Source organism: Suncus etruscus, chromosome 1 (assembly GCF_024139225.1).
Source record: "Suncus etruscus isolate mSunEtr1 chromosome 1, mSunEtr1.pri.cur, whole genome shotgun sequence".
Lineage (NCBI taxonomy): Eukaryota > Metazoa > Chordata > Mammalia > Eulipotyphla > Soricidae > Suncus > Suncus etruscus.
In genome coordinates this window covers 84,408,362-84,429,400 of record NC_064848.1, presented here as the reverse complement: position 1 = coordinate 84,429,400, position 21,039 = coordinate 84,408,362, and the positions used below count along the sequence as shown (strand labels likewise).

At 39.7% G+C, this 21,039-nt stretch overlaps 1 protein-coding gene, 1 long non-coding RNA gene and 1 other non-coding gene across 3 annotated transcripts in view; 2 read left to right on the top strand and 1 right to left on the bottom strand.

Moving 5' to 3' along the window:
* The window catches only part of SUSD1 (sushi domain containing 1), a 137,687-nt gene extending 135,254 nt beyond the window's left edge, over nt 1–2,433 (top strand). Inside the window, 2 exon segments of the mRNA XM_049774850.1 lie at nt 1,548–1,806; nt 2,359–2,433. Of these exon segments, the coding sequence (XP_049630807.1) occupies nt 1,548–1,806; nt 2,359–2,433 (334 nt within the window).
* A 2,653-nt stretch (nt 2,434–5,086) lies between these two features.
* LOC126024856 (uncharacterized) overlaps nt 5,087–21,039 on the bottom strand; it is a 68,280-nt gene continuing 52,327 nt past the window's right edge. The window contains exon 2 of the long non-coding RNA XR_007500959.1: nt 5,087–5,210. This is a non-coding gene — a long non-coding RNA (uncharacterized LOC126024856). The remainder of the gene's footprint in view (nt 5,211–21,039) is intronic.
* On the top strand, nt 6,491–6,552 carry LOC126030103 (U7 small nuclear RNA). Its single transcript, XR_007503074.1, has one exon. It is a non-coding gene; the product is annotated as a U7 small nuclear RNA (small nuclear RNA).

The following is a 21,039-nucleotide window of genomic DNA, read 5'->3' as shown; positions in this document are numbered from 1 at the left end:
GGCCATTGTCCAATGAGGCAGAGGCTGATGATCATGCTAAATGAGGAGCATGCTTTCTTTATGCCTTCTCCATGGTGCCTCAACAGGCCAATGTGTTCCTCTGAACCTTGACTTGAACCTGACACCTGCATAGGAAGACAGTGGGAATCTGAAGGTGTGATAGGATGGAACTGCTTCTACGTTTCCTTCTTTCCCCTGCCCTGATTCACAGAGCTTAGGGCTATTGCAAGTGTTCTCATGTCTGCAATGGACATTCAGTAAATATTTACCATGGTGACAGACAACTCATGACCTCTAGGCTTTCCGTTGCACCTTTCAAAATGAAACCCATGACTGAATCCAGACTTGTAGAAATTAGAACCCTAAGGATACCTGGAACATGTGGAATCCTCGTGGGTGGAAGCTTCCGAATCTTAACCCATACTGTTAAGGGAAAGCTTCCTTTTCTTAACTTGGTGACTCATAGATTCTTGAGAGCAAGATAAGGCCCCAGGCATATGGAACAGGTAGTTTATATTTACTGGTAAAATAGAATGACGTGGTCTGATGAGTCCTGGAAGACATCCAAATCATACTTGGTGATGATGCCTATTTTTTCTCTTTATTAAAATTTCAGCTCAAGAAATCTTGGTGGGAGAGTCAGTCAGAGCCAAAGACCTATGCAAAGATTTGCAAGGATAAAAGAGAAATCATTTAAAGTAACACTGACTTCTAGCCTGTTAGAAATAGGAGATGTTCAAACACTTACTGTCAAAGGCATGATATAAGCCCCACATAGGTGGGAGTAAAGGAAGGCACCATTGATTCTTCTTGCTATTTGATTTAAATGTTTCCTTTCACTGACAGATTTTCTCTGTGGTGGGTTAAGTAATAAAGTGTACGACATCACATGACATGACATCTCACTGCCCTTGTGTCTCTGTGTCTGCATGTAGGAAATGGTTTCACCAGGTATCTATGAAACCTTTTCTTTCTAGCTATTGCAGGATATTGTTGGGTCCCATTAAATTCGATTGATGTTGCATTCCTGGGCCCCAGTTCTCTTCACATGAACTTCAGTATTGATCTGTGAGTTGCCAGGAGCTTTGTGTAATCCTGTGGCCATGTGCCATGTGCTGTGTGCCATGTGATGGTCAACAGACTTTGGACATTGACTCTTGGAGACAGCTGGCTTCCATGTGATTGCTAAGTCCTTTCACAGCGGCCTTTATGTGCCCACGTGAAACTCCCTCTAATTAGATCAACTTTACCACAAACATGCACAAGGCAAGGTATGGGCAGTCATGATTTCTGGCTAAAGGAGGGGGGTCCTCAGCATTCACCCATAGTGAGAATAGGAATTTTATTTATTATTGTCTGGCATTAAGGCTGGAGATCCATGGCAATTGGAGCTGTCAGACCATTAAGTCCATGTCCATGTGCCTCATCTCCTGTGCAGGGAAAAGTGCTCTGTGCATAGTGGGTATTCTATAATAGGAGTAAGGGAGTGAATGAATCCCCAGGCAAGAATCTGATCAGCATTTTCTTTTTTTTTTTCTTTCTTGTAGTTCCTATCAGGTGTTAGTGCTTCCCCTGGCTCTCCAAAGTACATTTTCTTGTGAATCTAAAGGAGCTACTTCATTCTTTAGCAACACTTCTAATGTTGATGGATATGTGGCTGCAGAACTATTGGCCAAAGATGTGACAGATGAGGCCATGGAGCTCTCTATCGGAGATAGGCTGTACTATGGGAAGTATTACAATGCACCCTTGAAAACAGGAAATGATTACTGCATTATAGTGCGAATCACAAGTGAATGGAATCAGGTATGTTTCTTTCTTGCTTGCTATTATTATCTTTTTACAAAAGTTTATATTTTGGGGGACCACACCCAGTAATGCTCAGGGGTTACTCCTGGCTATGCCCTCAGAAATTGCTCCTGGCTTGGGGGACCATATGGGATGTCAGGGGGAACCGTCCTGGGTCCGTCCTGGGTCAGCTGTGTGCAAGGCAAATGCCCTACTGCTGTGCCATTGCTCTGGTCCCTACACAATTTTATTTTTAAATGTACATTGTGTTCCAAAATACTTCATTCTAGCTACTGTTGGCAATAGAGGCCACTAAGGGAATCTAGAAGTTTAACTAATAATAGAATTAAAGATTCCATTGCATCTAGCACAAGATACAGTTTACTTCTTGCCAGATTTCTTAATTCTACCAGTGGCTAGGGGGCCCTTCTCTGTAGCCCTGGCTTTTAGTTCTTCAAGTGTTTTCTGTACCTCCTTCTGTTTCTGCTTGAATGCCTTTTCTTCCTTGTCCATTTCCTTGGTCTGCTTCTTGGACTTCTTGCCCTCTTGGACTTCTTGCCATTTTGGCAGGCAAGGTACCTGTGTCCCCTGGCCCAGATTCTACTACAGGAAGTAGAGATTTACAACTTCATGCATACCTACTGATTGGCTCCCAATCAGGAAGTTGTGCTCCCCTGGAATCAGGCATATTTCTTGGGAAAAAAAAGTTGTTTATTCTTGTTTGCTTTTTGGGTCACAACCCACAGCGCTCAGGGGTTACTCCTGGCTCTATGCTCAGAAATCGCTCCTGGCAGGCTCAGGGGACCATATGGGATGCTGGGATTCAAACCACCGTCCTTCTGCCTGAAAAGCAAATGCTCTACCTCCATGCTATCTCTCTGTCCCAAAGTTGTTTATTCTTTATTCTTATTTTTATTCTTATATTTACATGAAATATAAATGCTTCTGGGCATTTTCAGATGGACAGTACATGTAATAACCATAAAATGGATTGAGTGCTTGGTCTTTGTAAAGGATGAGCCTTTGAGACCTTTCTCAAAGGTCTGAACTTCCAGGGTGACCTGGAGGGATCTGTGTTTGGAACGAATGGCTTGCTTTTGATTTCTTCCTCTTAAGCTTCTCAGTTTGGGTTTGTTTGTTTTTGTTTTGGGGCCACACCTGGCTGTGCCCAAGTCTTACTCTTGCTGCCTCTGTACTCAGAGATCACTCCTGGTAGTGCTCAAGGAACCATATGCAGTGCTGGGAATTGAACTCATGTCAGCAATATAAGCACTTTTCCCGCTGTCTTATTTGTCCTTCCTTGGAAGCTTCCTGAGTGCCTTCCATTTACAGCTCTGCTGAAAGTTGAGTTAGAGAGGAGCCAAAACTTACTTTTTCTTCCTCATGACTTCTCCTTTCTTTTCCCTTTCTCTGAGACTTCTTGCTAGGTTGCTGCTTCCTGGAGGAAGCAGGAAGGGGAGTAGGTAAGAAGTAATGCTTATCTACTTTCTGCTTATACCACTTTTTAAAGTGGTACATCTACCCTAGTCTCTTTTCTTTTATCTTTAGAAAGGCGTTGTTCTTGCAGCCATTGTTCTTCAATGAAAATGGTTGAATATTCATTAGGTAATAAATAGAACTGAAGAGTCACACATGATGCAGAACCATAATGAAGTGATCTAGCTGAACAGCACTAGGGGGATTTGTTGGTCAGGGATGGAAGATTTTCTGGAAGAATCGTTGTGACAGTTGCCCCAGTAGAATTGTGGTATGATGCTATCTGGGTTGGTACCAGCAACTAGAAACAAGATAATACCATTATTAGAAACTTTTCTTTTCCAATTAAGGCATCTTTTATTCACATGACTGAAACTACAGATGAAAATAAAGTGATAAAGATTATTTTTATCTCAATCATTTGAAAAAAGTAGTGAAATAGTTTTTCAATCCATGTGCAATATAAAAGACAATATAAATGACAATAACTATCCTGTTTTTATACCAGTTAATATATTCTCTAGAAGAAAATAAAACAATAGCATAGAAACATTTATAACTAATGAAATGAACTTGTGTATATTTAAAAGTGAGGTATCCTGGGGCTGGAGAGATAGCATGGAGGTGAGGCGTTTGCCCTTCATGCAGGAGGTCATTGGTTCAAATCCCTAGATCCCAGATGGTCCCCCAAGCCTGCCAGGAGTGATTTCTGAGCATAGAGCCAGGAGTAACCCCTGAGCCACTGCCGGGTGTGACCCCCCCAAAAAAAGTGAGGTATCCTGATCTCACATTCCATATCATAGTTAATATAAAACTAATAATTACTTCTAAGAGTCAAACCAAATAGCAGAGGGGTTTAGTTTTGTGACAATAATGTAGTGATCAAGTATTAGAGGTTAAGACTCAGAATATGCAAATGTGCATGCACTCACACACACACACACACACACACACAGAGCACACACTTTGCTTAATTTGTTCTAAAAGGTATTTCTGACTCAGACAAAACCTTCTTGCTAGAAAATTGCCAAGAAACCCCAACTTAGCCTTTCTTTTTGTGTGTGTGTGTGTTTTTTTTGTGTGTGTGTGTGTGTTTTTTTTTTTTGGGTCACACCCGGCAGTGCTCAGGGGTTATTCCTGGCTCCAGGCTCAGAAATTTCTCCTGGCAGGCACGGGGGACCATATGGGACGCCGGGATTCGAACTGATGACCTCCTGCATGAAAGGCAAACACCTTACCTCCATGTTATCTCTCCGGCCCCCAACCAACTTAGCCTTTCTAGCCATAAACATAACACTGGCAGAACACTGAGTACAATTTAGAGTATTCTCAGAAAGCCGTTGATCAGACTGAGTCTTCAATCTGGGGGGGGTGTAGTATTAGTCATCTTGGGCTGCCATTACCAAGTGCCATAGACAGATTGTTTAAACAACATCATTTCTGTCTGTCTCACTGTTTTAATTTGGTTTTTCTTGTGAGGGTCACTTGTAGGTTTGCAGAAGCTGCCTTCTTGCTGTGTCCTCACTTGATGGAGTGGTCAGTCTTCTCCATATTAGATAGAAGCTAATCCTGCTTGGGCCTTCATCACCTCATCTCCCCACAGTGACCTCCTGAAGCCCTACTTCCAAATGCTAATGTTCATAAAAGATGGAGTTCTATATATATACTAGATACTGTTCCCTTTTGAGATACACAGTTTGGAAATTTTTTTAAAGTTCCTTCCTCTCTTTTCTTCCTTTCTTCCTTCCTTCCTTCCTTCCTTCCTTCCTTCCTTCCTTCCTTCCTTCCTTCCTTCCTTCCTTCCTTCCTTCCTTCATTGCTGTTCTTCCTTTCTTTTCTTCCTTTATTTTATTTCTTTCTTTCTTTATTTCTTTCTTTCTTTCTTTCTTTCTTTCTTTCTTTCTTTCTTTCTTTCTTTCTTTCTTTATTACTTTCTTTCTTTCTTTCTTTCTTTCTTTCTTTCTTTCTTTTCTTTCTTTCTTTCTTTCTTTCTTTCTTTCTTTTTCTTTCTTCCTTCCTTCCTTTCTCCTTCCTTCCTTTCCTTCCTTCCTTCCTTCCTTCTTCCTTCCTTCCTTCTTCTTCCTTCTTTCTTTCTTTCTTTCTTTCTTTCTTTCTTTCTTTCTTTCTTCTTTTTTCTTTCTTTCTTTCTTTCTTTCTTTCTTTCATTCTTTCTTTCTTTCTTTCTTTCTTTCTTTCATCTTCTTTCTTCCCTTTCCTTCTACCTTCCCTTCCTTTCCTTCTCATTTCTTTCTTTCTTTCTTTCTTTCTTTCTTTCTTTCTTTCTTTCTTTCTTTCTTTCTTTCTTTCTTTCTTTCTTTCTTTCTTTCTTTCTTTCTTTCTTTCTTTCTTTCTTTCTCTTTCTTTCTTTCTTTCTTTCTTCCTTCCTTCCTTCCATTCTTTCTTTCTTTCTTTCTTTCTTTCTTTCTTTCTTTCTTTCTTTCTTTCTTTCTTTCTTTCTTTCTTTCTTTCTTTCTTTCTTTCTTTCTTTCTTTCTTTCTTTCTTTCTTTCTTTCTTTCTTTCTTTCTCTTTCTTTCTTCCTTCCTTCCTTCCTTCCTTCCTTCCTTCTTCCTTCCTTCCTTCCTTCCTTCTTCCTTCCTTCCTTCCTTCCTTCCTTCCTTCCTTCCTTCCTTCCTTCCTTTCTTCCTTCCTTCCTTCCTTCCTTCCTCTCTTTCACTTTCTTTTTTTTACTATGTTGATAGCATCCTTTGAGGCATACAAGTTCTTAATTTTGATAAATTCCTATTTCCCTATTTTCCCAAGTGTTTCCCATGTCTGTGGTATCGTATCTAATAGATCTTTGTCAAATCTGACTTCCAGAAACTTTATCACCAAATTTCCTTTAGAGAGCTTTAGCTTTTATATTTAGGTTGGATCTTTTTTTCGTTGTTTTGTACAAAGTTTCTGGTAAGGATCCCATTTCACTCTTTGGCATATCCTAATCTAATTTTACTAGCATGTTTGTTGAAAATATTTCTTTTTCCTATTGAATTCTCTGAGCAGCTTTATCAAAACTCACTTGGTAAATATACAAGAGTTTATTTCTAGGTTCCCTATACTTTTGTCTGTATGTATATCTTTGGTACCACATTGTTTAGATTTTTGTAATTTTGTGGTAAAATTTCAAGTTAATAAGTATGGCTTTTCAAATGCTCCTATTTTTTTTTTTCCTATTTTGTACCTATCTCATCACTATGTTTTTATTTGTTCAGACAGAAATCTGGAATTAAGTGTTACAGCTCTTTTAGAATTTGTCCAGCAGGCCTTCTGGTCTCCACCGGAAGCCCCCCCCCCAAAAAAAAAAAGATATCTGGAATTAAGGGGCTGGGGTTGAAGAGATAGAAAAGTGACTAAGTTGGGTTGGTTTTGTATGTACTCAACCTGGGTTCAATCCCTGACATGACATGGTCCCTAAACACCCTAAGAGTAATACCTAAGTGCAAAGCCAGGAGAAAGCTGTGAGTAATGCTGGGTATGGCTTCCAAACCAAAACTATAAAATAAATAATTGGTGAAAGGAGAATTCCCTTAAAAAAGAAAGGCATCTTTTTTTTCCCTTTGCTGTTTCCTCATATTCAGGGTGTCATATGAACCTACCCTGGAACAAGTTGATGCCAGAAGATTAGGATCTCCCCCAGAGGGAGTTTGATTCCTGGTGTTGGTGCAGAAAACTGCCAGTTCTAAGGCTGGGATCTGGGGTTCAAGGTTGGATGGTCAATGTCCCATTGATTGAGGTCTCAGTCAAGTCTCATGTGCTTGTCTTCCTTTTCTTAAAAAAATTTTTTTATTGAACCACCATGAGAAATAGTTAAAAAATGGTTGTGTTTCATAGAATATTCCAACATCAATCCCTTAACCAGTGTTCATTTTCCACCACCAGTGTCCCCCATTTCCCTGTCATCCCCCAACCCCACCCAGATTGCCTCTATGGAGATACTATTCTTCTCTCTCCACTCCTGTCCTTTCCTTCTTAATTTGTGCTATTCAGCTTTTGACGTATCATTTAGCATATGAAAACTGGACATCAATTTTCTCATTTACTTTTTAGACATTTTATTTTGGTTTTTGGACCACATTCGGTGGTATTCAGTGGTTACTCCTGGCTCTGTTCTCAGAAGTTATTCCTGGGAGGTTCAGAGGACCATATGGGATGCCAGGGATAGAACCTGATTCAGCTGCTTGCTAGACATATGCCCTACCCACTGTGCTATTGCTCTGACCTATATTTTTTAGACCCTTATTTTATCTCTTTTTTTGTTTGTTTTTGTTTTTGGGTCACATCCAGCAGCACTCAGGAGTTACTCCTGGCTCTATGCTCAGAAATTGCTCCTGGCAGGCTTGGGTGACCATATGGGATGCCAGGATTCAAACCACTGTCCTTCTGCATGCAAGGCAAATGCCTTACCTCCATGCTATCTCTCCAGCCCCTTATTTTATCTCTTGAGCTACTGCCAGAGTAAATATATTTACATTATATAAAATGTAAATCAGTTAAAAACTTAATACTTTATTTAAAATGTTTCTCCTTCTTACTGAGTTATTATTGACTTAGCACACTATGAGATTTTAGGATACAGCTACACATTTCTCTGTATATAAGACTCAGTGAAGTACCCAGTTTGAGTGATCCTATCAAAATGACCTATCTAGACCCATTACCTACCTTTGCACTCCCCTTTTATCTCTGGAAACTTCTCCTTCTGAGTTTAGTAGTTTTTTGCCTTTTGTGGTTTGCTTTTGCACTTTGTATCTGCATGAGTCAAACTCTTCAGATCTTTCACTTAGAACAATAACCACCAGTTTCACTCATTTTATTCCAGTAGACACAGTATCATTTTTTAAATAACACAGTGATATTTTATGGAGTAGATAAAGCACATCTTCCTTAGTCATGTACCTGTTGTCAGCCATTTAAGTTAATTCTATGATTTTGCATTGTGAATAATGCTTTGAACATTTAGGTGAAATATTCCTCAATGCAGTATTTTTCTACCCTTTGAATACTGCCTCAAAGGGACATAACTATATGATATGGGATTTTCATGTTAAAAATATTGGAGATTATTTCTTTTTCTAAACCACACTTAGCCGTGCTTCAGGCCTTTTTCCTGAATCTATGCTCATGTGTCATCTCTGATGGTACTTGGGGGAATCATATGTGGTGATGGGGATTGAACTGGGTCAGGTACATTCAAGGCAACTGTCTTAATCTCTCTTTTATCCTCTACATGTCTCTTTCCCCTATTGTAAAAATTTTAAGGCCTCTCCACCCTATTTTGTATAGATGCTACATTATTTACATTCCTACCAATACTATGCCAGGGTCATTTTAAGTCTTTTTTTTTTTTTTTTTGGTTTTTGGGTCACACTCAGTAGACTCCTGGTTCCAGGCTCAGAAATCGCTCCTGGCAAGCTCGGGGGATCATATGAGATGCTGGGATTCGAACCAATGACCTTCTACATGAAAGGCAAACACCCTACCTCCATGCTATCTCTCCGGCCACTTAATTCGCACTCTTGCTAGCACTTACTGTTTCCAATCTTTTTTATATAGGTCATTTTTGCAGAATGTATTGAAATTTTATTTTTTTTTCCCTTTGTATAATTTTTTGAGTTTAGTCACTGTAAAATCACAAAGTTGTTTATTATTGGGTTTCAGGAATACAAAGCTTCAACACCTATCCCTTTACCTGTGTCCCATTTCCTATATCAACACTCCCCATCTCCAACCCATATGCCTTCCACCCACTAGTCTGCCCTTTTTGTGGGGGTTGGGCCACAACTGGGGCACTCAGGAGTTACTTCTGGCTCTGAGCTCGAATATTACTCCTGGTAGGCTTGGGGGACCATATGGAATGCCAGATATCAAACCCAGGTCAGCCGTGTGCAAGACAATCCAGGTTAACCATGTGCAAGGCAAACACCCTACTTGCTGTGTTATTTTTCACACCCACACACATATAAAACCACATATGTATACATGTTTTTGCATTGTGATAAGCCATAGTGTACTATTGTTGATAGGTTTCGTACTAACACTTCACCACATTTCACACCACTTCTTCCTCCTGATTGAATGCTTCCCTTCCCCATAGATGTTCCCCCTCTCTATCCTATCTCCAGCCCCCTCTAGTGTCATGTTTCTTACTGAATACCAATTCTCATGTTCTTTGGTTTCATTGTCTTTGGCTATTTGTTACTCTACTTACTTCTATATCACACATATGAGAGAGATCATTCTGTGTTGGGCTTTCATCTGCTGCCAAACTTCACTCAGCATGATACTCTCCAAGTCCCTCCATATAGGAGCAAAGTTTGTCTCTCTCTTTTCTTATGACCAAATTCTATTACACTCTCTATATGTATATGTATATGAACATTTACATGTATACATACATATATATACACACTATAGTTTCTTTACCCAGACATCTATTCTTGAATGCTTGGGTTGTGCCCAGATTTTGACTATTGTGGCTATAGTGCTGCAAGGAACATAGGATACAAATGTCAATATTTCCATTTCTCACATCCCCTTTATAGTTTCATTTATATAGCTATTTTACCTCTTTAGTTAAGTTGATTATGAGGTACTTGATCTTCTGAGGCACAGTTGTGAATGGGATTTTGTTTGTTTGTTTTTGGGCCACACCTATTGTAGCTCAGGGATTACTCCTGGCTATGATCTCAGAAATCACTCCTGGCTCAAGGGACCATATGGGATGCCAGGATTTGAACCACTGTCCATCCTGGATCTCCTGCATGCAAGGCAAACACTCTACCGCTGTGCTATTGCTCCAGCCCCAGAATGGGATTTTTTTTTTAAAAAGTATCCATTTCTTCCCTTTCATCATTTGCTTGTTCAAAATCCATGGACATTTGTTTATTAATTTTGTAGCCTGCCACTTTACTATATAAATCTATTTTTTCTAAGAAGTTTTATGTAGAATCTTTTCTAAATACAGTATCATATCTGCAAATAGTTGGAATTTGACTTTTTCTTTTCTCTCTGGATTCCTATGTTTTGATATTTTATTGTGGTTTTGATTTGTATTTCCCTAATATCAAGTGATGTGGAACATTTCTCATTTGTTTGTGAGACATATGTATAAGGAGGTATTTTATTCATTGGTGGTAGGGGAAGGCTTGCTTGTTTTTTGTTGTTCAGTTGGTGTATTTTATATATTTTGGATATCAACCCCTTGTCAGCTATATGACGTACAAAAATCTGATTGCTCAAGAATGCACTCTTTTTTAAAACTTTTTAAAATTTATTTAATGAAAATGCATTATATAGTTGACATAATTGATCATAATACATTTGTTTCCAGATAAGTTAAAGCAAAGTTACTGAGAGAAAAATAGAAAAAAAATGGAAGAGAATATAAAAAAGAAAGAAAAAAGAAAGGAGCAAGTACATATATGAAAATTACTTTATCTCCTATGAAGTCATTAATACAATGGCAGAAGGTTTAGTAATCTGTTGTTAGCTGTCCATTCTGTTAAATTGGGGTGATTCTTTAGGCATAACAACATAAAAAAAATGAAGTTGTCCAGAAATTTAAAATACTATTCCTGATACTATGAATTTCAGGGGTATATACTCAGTTGCCAGCCTCCTGGAAGAAGGAAGATAAGGGGAAAGGGTGCCTGCACTTGCCCCAAAAAGCCCTGGTGATATCAGCCTCAAAACCAGTACTGTATACCTGAAATGTGATCAGATCGGTGTCCCCAAAAGAATTATAGAGAGGGGCCCGGAGAGATAGCACAGCGGCGTTTGCCTTGCAAGCAGCCGATCCAGGACCAAAGGTGGTTGGTTCGAATCCCGGTGTCCCATATGGTCCTCCGTGCCTCCCAGGAGCTATTTCTGAGCAGACAGCCAGGAGTAACCCCTGAGCACCGCCGGGTATGGCCCAAAAACCAAAAACCAAAAAAAAAAAAAAAAAAAAAAAGAATTATAGAGGGTCAGTGATGAGGCAGGGTCATTGGGAAAATGGATTCTGTGTGATGGAGGCAGTAAGAATGGCCTCCAAAAGAGCAGGGGCATGGCCCACCCTCTCTTCCTGAGATGGCAAGCTTTTAGCTGTGTGGTCAGTGCAGCAATAATCTTTCATGGCTTGGTTTACATATTATTCAAGAGAAGTGTGAGTCTATAGAGCTACTTTGAACATGTGTGGGCGTGGTTACAGCTTCTAGGCTTCCAGGAAGGAGGAAGATATAGGGAAAGGAAGAAGGCACTGTTTTAATGAACACTCTTACCATATTTTCTGGCGTATGACGACTTTTGAAACAAAAAAATGTCAACCAAAAATCGGGGGTCGTCTTATACGCCAAATATATCCCGAAAAATATTTCAATATGCCGCAAAACGAAAATTGTCTGAGTATTGCCACAAAACGAAATTTTCAACTCGATCCTGTACCAATCACTGCAAGGCTGCTCGGACTGACTCTCTAACTCAGCCAATCCAAGCAGGCTTTTCATGCATGCAAATTAGGCAATGTTCTGGACCCGAATCTACACTGTAAAAAGCCTGCTGAGATTGGCCAGAGTCAGAGAGGAAGTCTATTACAGTAGAACCTTTGAACCTTTGCTTATTGTGATTGGCTCACTGTGGTACATGAGCACAGGAACACATGCAGCACATGCAACACAGGAACATTCTGTCTGATACAGCGAATATAGGCCTAAACCTATGTTTTAACTGCAAAATTAGGGATCATTTTATACGCCCAGTTGTCTTATACGCCTGCAAATACTGCATGCACCTGGCTTTGTAGGCTTTTTCCCTTTAATACACTCAGCTCCCAAGTAACTGTTTTACTCTTTGGGATCATTTGATTCTCTAGTGTCTTCAACAACATTCTTTTTTTTTTAATTTATTTTTTATTTTTATATATATAATTTTTATTTTGACCATAGTGGCTTACATATCTTTCGCAGTAATATTTTAGGTACATATTAACATTGAATCAGGGGAATTCTCATCACCAAATTTGTTCTTCCTCCACCCCCGTTCACATCATGCATCCCATATCCCCCAACCACACCCCCCAGGCTGCTAGAATGAGTGGTCCCCTCTGTGTCTAGCTTACTACTTAGTGAACATACAATTGTTTGGTCTTGGAACCCTCCATTATTTCCCCCGCTATTTGAGAGGCAGAACTAAATAGTTCAATTTATGTGGTTTTGTTTGAAGAAAATAAAAGCAATAAAATGGGGTGAAAATCAAATAAGCCATAAATGGGCGGAGTCCTTCTAGAGGCTCTCAACCTCAGTTTGAGAGAGAAAAGGGAAAAAGGAATTTAAGCATCATAGCAATACAAAAAGAAATATCAGATAAAAAAAATCCAGTGAGCACTATACCAATAAAGACAAGTACCACATAATAGCCACGGTCCTGAGATAAAAACATAACAAAAAGGAAAGAAAAAAAATGGAGACAACAACTTCAATATCTACTCAAACAAAGTAGTCAAAAAAATAAAAGAAAAAGATAAATAAATAAAAAAGATTATTTTTTCCTTTTTTTTTCTGCTTAGGCACAGTAAACATTGGGGACATTAGAAAAGGAATTCCCTTGGCCTAAAAGATACAGAGTTTCTCTACCTTTGAAGTATACTGTCATGGGAATAACTATAGATTCCTTGCAAATTTATTTACTCTCCCCTCGATGCCTTTGTGGTGTATGGAAGACTTCTGCTCTGTCTTGGGTGATAAAATAAGACCTCTGTATCTAGAGATCTTGGTATCTGCACAGGTTAAGGAATGGAGCTTTTTTTTTTTTTTTTTTTTTTGGTTTTTGGGCCACACCCGGTAACGCTCAGGGGTTACTCCTGGCTATGCGCTCAGAAGTTGCTCCTGGCTTGGGGGACCATATGGGACGCCGGGGGATCGAACCGCAGTTCGTCCAAGGCTAGCGCAGGCAAGGCAGGCACCTTACCTCTAGCGCCATCGCCTGGCCCAGGAATGGAGCTTTTGATGAAGTCTTTCTTTATGGTTCTAGAAGTTCTGTTCCTTCAGTGTCATTTTGATCTGTCTTCTGTAGTTGGTGGTCTTGGTCATTGCGCTAATCCTAGGATAGAGCCTTTGATAGAGTCTTTCGTTATGTTTCCAGAAGATCCGTTCAGTTGCGATTGTCTCAGTCAGACCTCTGGAATTAGAGATCTTGGTTGTTGTACAGACTGGGGCTTTTTTATTGGTCCCAGGATACGTACTACACAGTCATGGTTGTAACAGCCAGTCATCTGTAGATAGCGATGTTGGCTTTTGCACAGATCCCCAGCTGCCTTCTCAACAGGAAAAAGTTTGGTTGCTTTTAGTTGTTTTTAAAGTTTTCTCATTTAGTGTTGATAACTGTGCGGTTTGGGCATGCGGCTCTGCCACTTCTTTACAACATGGGTTGTATCTGAGACTACTGATTTTGTCTTATCGTTAGATGGTGAGATAGGACAACCTGCTCTTAGATCAAGTTGTTCCCATTTCCTCCAGGATATCATATTAGAACTGGCACGTGTTAGTGCCAGAGCAGTATTAAGGACGCCCTGGAGGTGATTTGGTTCCTGGTGCTGAACAACATTCTTTTTTTTTTGTTTTGTTTTGTTTTTTTTTGTTTTTGAGTCAAACCCAGCAGCGCTCAGGGGCTACTCCTGGCTCTATACTCAGAAATTGCTCCTGGCAGGCTCGGGGGACCATATGGGATGCCGGGATTCGAACCACCGTCCTTCTGCATGCAAGACAAATGCCTTATCTCCATGCTATCTCTCTGGCCCCTGAACAATGTTCTTAATCTGGTTATTTTTTTCATATTCTCTTCTGTTTTATACACAGGACGCATGAAAGCAGAATTTAATGATATCGGAAACATGGCAATTTAAAGGCTATGCCAGAAAATTTGAGTAAATATTTATTTAAAAATTTAAAAATAAATTTAATATAAACTTAATGAATTTAATATATATTTATTAAATAAATTTAATATACATTTATTAAATAAATCTAATATATATTTATTAAATAAATTTAATATACATTTATTAAACACATTTTAAAAAATTTAATAAAACATGGAGCTGGAGCAATAGTACAATGGGTAGGGCATTTGGTTAATCCAGGCTCAATCCCCAGTCCTCCAGGAGGAATCTCTGTGTGTAGAGTCAGGAGAAAACCCTGAGCACCACTGGTTGTAGCCCAAATAACCAAAAAAGTTTTCTAATAAAGCATAAACTAGAACACCCAAGGTTATCACTTGAAAGAGAACTTCCTAATGACATTAGAAGGATCTTTCACCCCTCCTGTTCAGTTTCCTCAGGGGGATATTGTGCTGAGTTCAGTCACAGTAACTTCAACATTCCTAACAGAAAACTATGCATGTAATCACAGTAAGGGAGAAGAGAAGGCATTTCATTATAATGTATTTTGCTATATATTATTATGTTTTAAAAAAGTTTTAAGCACCATGATTTTTCAGGTTATTAATAGTTGAATTTCATGCCTTTAATATTTCAGTACCAATCTTAGCACCACTGTCAATTTCCCTCCTTCAGTGTCCCCCTGGTTCTTTTCCATCCCCAGCTGCCTCCTCAACAGGAAAAAGTTCGGTTGCTTTTAGTTGTTTTTAAAGTTTTCTCATTTAGTGTTGATAACTGTGCAGTTCGGGCATGCAGCTCTGCCACTTCTTTACAACATGGGTGTATCTGAGACTACTACTTCCTGTCTGTCTCTTTCTATTTTGCCCTATTGATTTATTTATTTTCCTGTCCTTCTTTCTATATTCTGGAGTCAAGAGTGATCTAGGGAGGGCTAGAGAGATAGCATGGAGATAAGGCATTTGCCTTGCGTGCAGAAGGTTGGTGGTTCGAATCCCGGCATCCCATATGGTCCCCTGAGCCTGCCAGGAATGATTTCTGAGCATAGAGCCAGGAGTAACCCTTGAGCGCTGCTGGGTGTGACCCCAAAACCAAAAAAAAAAAAAAAAAAAAAAAGAGTGATCTAGGTATTCCCCTCACCCCTCCCATACCTTGTATTCTCTCTTCCAGTTATTCTATATACTATATATAAGTGAGATGATTTTGTGTTTGCCCTTCTTAAACATGTTCATTCTTTTTTCTTCTGGTTCTTCACTATATTTGGGAAGGATCAGCTGCATAGGTGAAGTCTTATTGTATACCCTCATTTTATAGCCTTACTAGAGCACACATCAGAACTACATGTGACTTCAGATTTCCTTTTTAACACAGCTTCCAGGCAGTCAACTCTAGTTGCTAAATTGGCAAGGGAGATGGCTTCAGGTTATAGTGAGGAGAAGAAAAGAAACTGAGTGAAGAAGGAGGAACACAAATATGAAAGGATGAGGGTCAGGGGCCAAGTGGTCTCTGGTGCATTGTGGTATTAAAAAAAAGGACAGAACTAAATATCCAAGCCAAAGTCAACAACAATGGAAGACCCAGATTTGGGGCTGGAGTGATAGCACAGTGACAAGGGCATTTGCCTTGCACAAGGCTGACCAGGATTCAATCCCTGGAATCCCATATGGTCCCCCAAGCCTGACAAGGTAATTTCTGAGTGCAAAGCCAGGAGTTAGCTCTGTGTGATGCTGGGTGTGGCCCCAAAACAAAAACAAACAAACAAATGTCCTAAACTTTGACAATCTAAACTTAAAATAGGCCTGTTATACTGGCCGGTTGGGCAGGGTGGTGGTATAAGATGGACTCTGGGAACCATTGGTGGAGGAAGGTTGATACTGGTGGTGGGATTGGTTGTCTGGAATCCAACTATGAAGGACTTTGTAAATCACAATGGCTTTAATAAAATAAAATAAAGAATTGGCAAGAAAGAAAGAAACATATTACCTTTCCCATTTCTTATCCATAGTGTGTGCTTCTGAGATATACTGGAAAACTGTAGACAGTAATCCCTAGGGCTTCTCTGTTCCTGCTATCCATGTGGTTCAAAGACTGGTGAACTCTGGCAAGCATTTGGCTAAGTTACAAAAAGCTAGAGCTAGGTGAGATTTTTAAGTCTCAAATTTAGAGTTAAAACCCTGAACTCAGAAGGCAGAAGTATATTTAAACTAATATCTTGTGTCATCTTGCTAAATCTGTTGCTGTGTTTTCTTTTGTAGGAGAGAAGATTCTCCTGTGCGGTGTGGGCTCAGGTGAAAGGTAACTTCTCTCTTTGTACATCTTATGTGTTTCTCCTTTGTCCAATCTGTTGCACCAAGTATACGTTAATAAGATTTCTTTCTAAGTGATCACAGGTGGCAAAGTCATTTCATTTTATCTCATTTCATCTCATTTTATCCTAAGTAAAATGCCATTGTTGAGAGGGATGGGGGGGGTGAACTCTGGTATCAACAGGAGTGGGGAACTCAGCACTGTGAGCTGACATTTCCTTTCTTGTTTCTTGTTTCTCGTCTCTCCACTGTTTCTAAGGATGCATTGTATGCACCAGTGTATACTTAATGTCAGCATGGCAGTTTCAGTGACAATAGAAATATTTGCTGTTCTGGGAGTCTTTCCTTTTATGTGATGTGTCTCCCTCTTGGATGAGTCACTGTTAATCGGAGCTGGCTAGTTGGTCTCCCTTTGATTTTGGGCTTTCTCACATCACCAAGTTATCAGTGTGATAACAGAATATAGGATATCAGAATAATAGGAGGTTTATCCATGTGATCAATAATCCCATTAGGATTGTATTAGAGGGAGTATGCTTGCTCATTAGGAAAAGGGCCATTAAAAACCCCAAACAAACAAACAAACAAACGAAAGGCCAGAGTGATAGCACAGTATGTAGGGCATTTGCCTTGCACGTGGTCAGCCTGGGTTTGATACCTGGCATCTCAAATGGTCCCCCAATCTGCCAGGAATGATTTCTGAGTGCAGAGCCAGACACACCCTGAGTGTCACCGGGTATGGCCTTAAAGCCTAAACAAAGAAAAACAAGCAAACAAAAAATAACACCAAAAAGCACAAACGAAACAAAACCATGTTGGCACAGCAAAGGGCTATAGCTGGCTCTTCCCTTCCATCATTGGTCACTTAGAATGTGCACACACAACACATACCATAGTCTCATATGAGAATAGCACATATTAAGAAACTGGAATTGTGGTCCAGACCCCTAAAAATGAAAGATAGATCAAAAGTAGGTATGTTTCTGCATCTAGATTCTGGGGGGATGGTTCCTTCTTCTTGATCAAAACCAGATGTACTACTCAGATCTCTTTAGCAGTCAGTGACTAATTGGCAAAATTAATCATTTAAAAACCACAGTATATAATATGAAAGGGAAAACTGGATAAACACAAAAATAGTTTCATGTGGAGAAAGGAAAGATAAGATTAGGTGAAGTGGTCATGGGACCCATAGCAGCGATTGCCAGGTAGGAAAAGCAACATCCTGGCCTTGACTGCCGAGTGCAGTCTGGATTTTCATCCAGACTGTCTGGGATTTCCCCTGTCATAGCACATTCTTGTTCTTAGGTACAATTTTGAAGGAAATTTTCCAGACAGGGAAATCACTCAGGGGCTGTACAATTAGTCCATGTTTGCAAAACTTGGAGTTCCCCTGGAAGGACACATCTTCAAATCAGTGTATTGGATCTGCAAGCATTTCATTAGTTTGCAGCTCAAACCAGAAATATTGCCAAGTTTATAACTTTGAAATCTGGGCCTTTTCCTTGTGGTTTGAGTTTTATCAATAGCAAGGTCTTTTACCTTAACCAAGGGAGCAGGTTAACCCCTTACTTCCTATTTCTTATCTCAAAGCAGCATGAAAGGGGGGCGAGGAAGACCTGACGTCCAGGAAAATTCCAGTGGATGCCACTTCACAATGAAGGATTTGTTATCCTATTGTAGAGAGTAGATAGCAGGAAATGTTTGGGAAGGACCTAGGGAATTAGGCTTCCTTCATTTGTCTGCATATCCCCTAATCTTATTTCCCCATATTTTTATCTGCTCACATCACTTGCAACAAGGGTAGAAAATTTAGTTTTACATTTGGGCAAGATATGTTGCCTGCCTGCCATATTGAATTTCCAGAATTTTCAGATTGCTCAGCAGCAAGGACCTCTCTCCTTCTTACCCTCCTTGTCTTACTTTGTTTTCTCTTTTTCTCCAACTCTATCCTCTCCCTTTTCATCTCTCTTTCTCTTCCTATAAAATTATAGTCGATTTAAGGTATACAAATGTGTGATTTGATACAGGTGTGCATTGTGGCATTATTACCATTATAAGGCTTCATCAATCACATTGTAGGTATGTGTAAAAAATAGGTGTCATATACATTCTTGGCAACTTTTAGAGACAAAGTACTATTAGTAATTATGGCCACCATATTATACTCAAGATCTCCAGAACTTAACTCATTTTATAACAGGAGATTTGAACCTTTTGATAACATTTTCCCATTTCCCCCACTTTTCACTACTCTCTGCATTTCTGAGTTCATCTTTTAAATATATTATTTAATATATTATTTGGTGTTCCTTTTATGGGTAATAGTGTTCAGGACTCTATGTGGTACTGGGACTGAATAACTGCATGCAAAGAAAGTGTCTTAGCTCCTATACTATCCCTTAGTATACTTATGGTTGGGAGTTTAGCTTTTTTAGATTCCATGTATATGAGATAAGGTGATGCTTGGCGTTCTTTGACTCATTTCACTTAGTTAAATAAGTGAGGGCCTCTCTTAAGAAAGGTGTGTGCTGTTACCTTTCTGTGTGCAGAGAGACCATCCTCAGTTTCTTAAAATTTAGCAACCACACATTCTATCATTCAGAATACATTTTCTGCCAGTCTGTTCCCTAAACTCTGGAGGATGGGGGTGAAATAGCGCCCCCACAAAGAAATGAGTTGCTTTAATCAGAAAATTTGTGACGTGCAGGCATCCTTTCAGGCACCAAATCAAGAGCTTACAGAGTCCATTCCTTTCAGTAACTGTTTGGTATGATTGGCAAACACCCAAATTCGACTGGAAGAATAGCCAAAAGGGCTGGCTTCAGTTACTCTACTGTGATTAAATTTAAGGAAGGATTTTGCTGTGGAAGTATCTAGATGGCTGGGGGCAGTTCCCCTTTCCTTTGGCTTCATAATCAACATCAAAGGAGGATTCAAATCTTTGGATTTAAACTCTTGGAAATAATATAGCTTTATGCTGAAATTCTGAAAAATCAATTCTGGCAAACATTTTTATCTCCTACAAAATCTGCCATGCACTCCTATGGAAGTTTCCTGTTGCAGAAGTCTTGAAGATTGCCACGTTAAAAAGTCATTCCAGGGGCTGGTGAGGTGGCGCTAGAGGCAAGCACTAGCCAAGGAAAGACCACGGTTCGATCCCCTGGTGTCCCATATGGTCCCTCCAAGCCAGGGGCAATTTCTGAGGGCTTAGCCAGGAGTAACCCCTGAGCATTAAATGGGTGTGGCCCAAAAAACCAAAAAAAAAAAAAAAAAGTCATTTCAAGAGAATGAGGACCCAAATTAGTTCTAAAATTGTTTCAACTTACTTCTGCCAAACATTAGCCCCATTATTGCCTTTGCCCTGGCATGAATTACTCCATTTACTCTTTGCACAAACCCTGAAAGAGCTCTGTGATGAGAACTAAGGAGCCCGCCATCGATTTGATGGGAATTGCAGATGCTTGGGGCTTCTTGGCTCAATTCCTGCTACTGATCTGCTAAGAGTCTTTGAAACTGAATTTAGCTCAACTGGTTCTCAATTGCCTCTTACCAACATAACTGAGATCCCTTCCAGCCACAGAGGTCTGCGATTTCTTGAGTCCTAAAAAATCATTTGACATTTCTGCGATGGTAATAAATTGTAATCAAGGAACATTCTTCAGGCATAAGCAGGAAACCACTGCATCATTAGTGAGCTACTCATCTTTCTCTCTCAGCCCACATTTTCCATTTTGGACAGGCCACTCTGCTTTTCATTTTTGTGTCTACTTCCTAAGAAACTTTGGACTGTGGGCACAACAGTCAAGGCCACTGTTTTCATCTCTCAGACAAGTTTTCAGAATTTCTTTCTTCATTCTGGCCTCTATGATTCCCCTTTGACTTCTGTTTTCTTTTTGTTTAGTCACCATGAAATTACAAAGCTGTTTATTATTGGGTTTCAGTCATATAATGTTTCAACACCAATCTTTTTACCAATGGCCACGTGCCTCCACCAATCACACACACACACACACACACACACACACACACACACACACATTTTTCTTCCACTCACCAGTCTGACTTCATGTCTACCTTTTTGTTTTGTTTGGAGCAATACCTTGTAGTTCTGAGGGATTACTCTTGGAGTTGATTTAGAGATGATATGTGATACCAAGGATCAAACCTGGGTGTGCACATGCAAGGAAAATGCCATCCCCTCTGTACTTACTATTGGTCTAGTCCCTGACTTTTATTTATAAACAGCAATATTGAATTTATTATTTTCCTGAATAGAAACAGATTACCTTTCCCACCTTTTTCTCCTGTCATTATTGTAATGATGGGGCCGGCAGTGCTCAGACACACTTAGCTACAATGCACTGGATCTCAACCACTTGGTTGTGTTACGAGGTCACAAATGGCAGTGCCTCCAATATGGTTTATTCAGCATGTGTGAGACTGAGTGATTGAACTATTTTTTTAAAATAATAATAAGCACCTCAATTACAAATATGCTTGGGTTTCAGTCATAAAAAAAACCACCCCCCTTCACCACTGCAACCTTCGCATCACCAAAACTCGATCTCCCTCATCCTCCACCCCCTGCCTGCATTCTATTT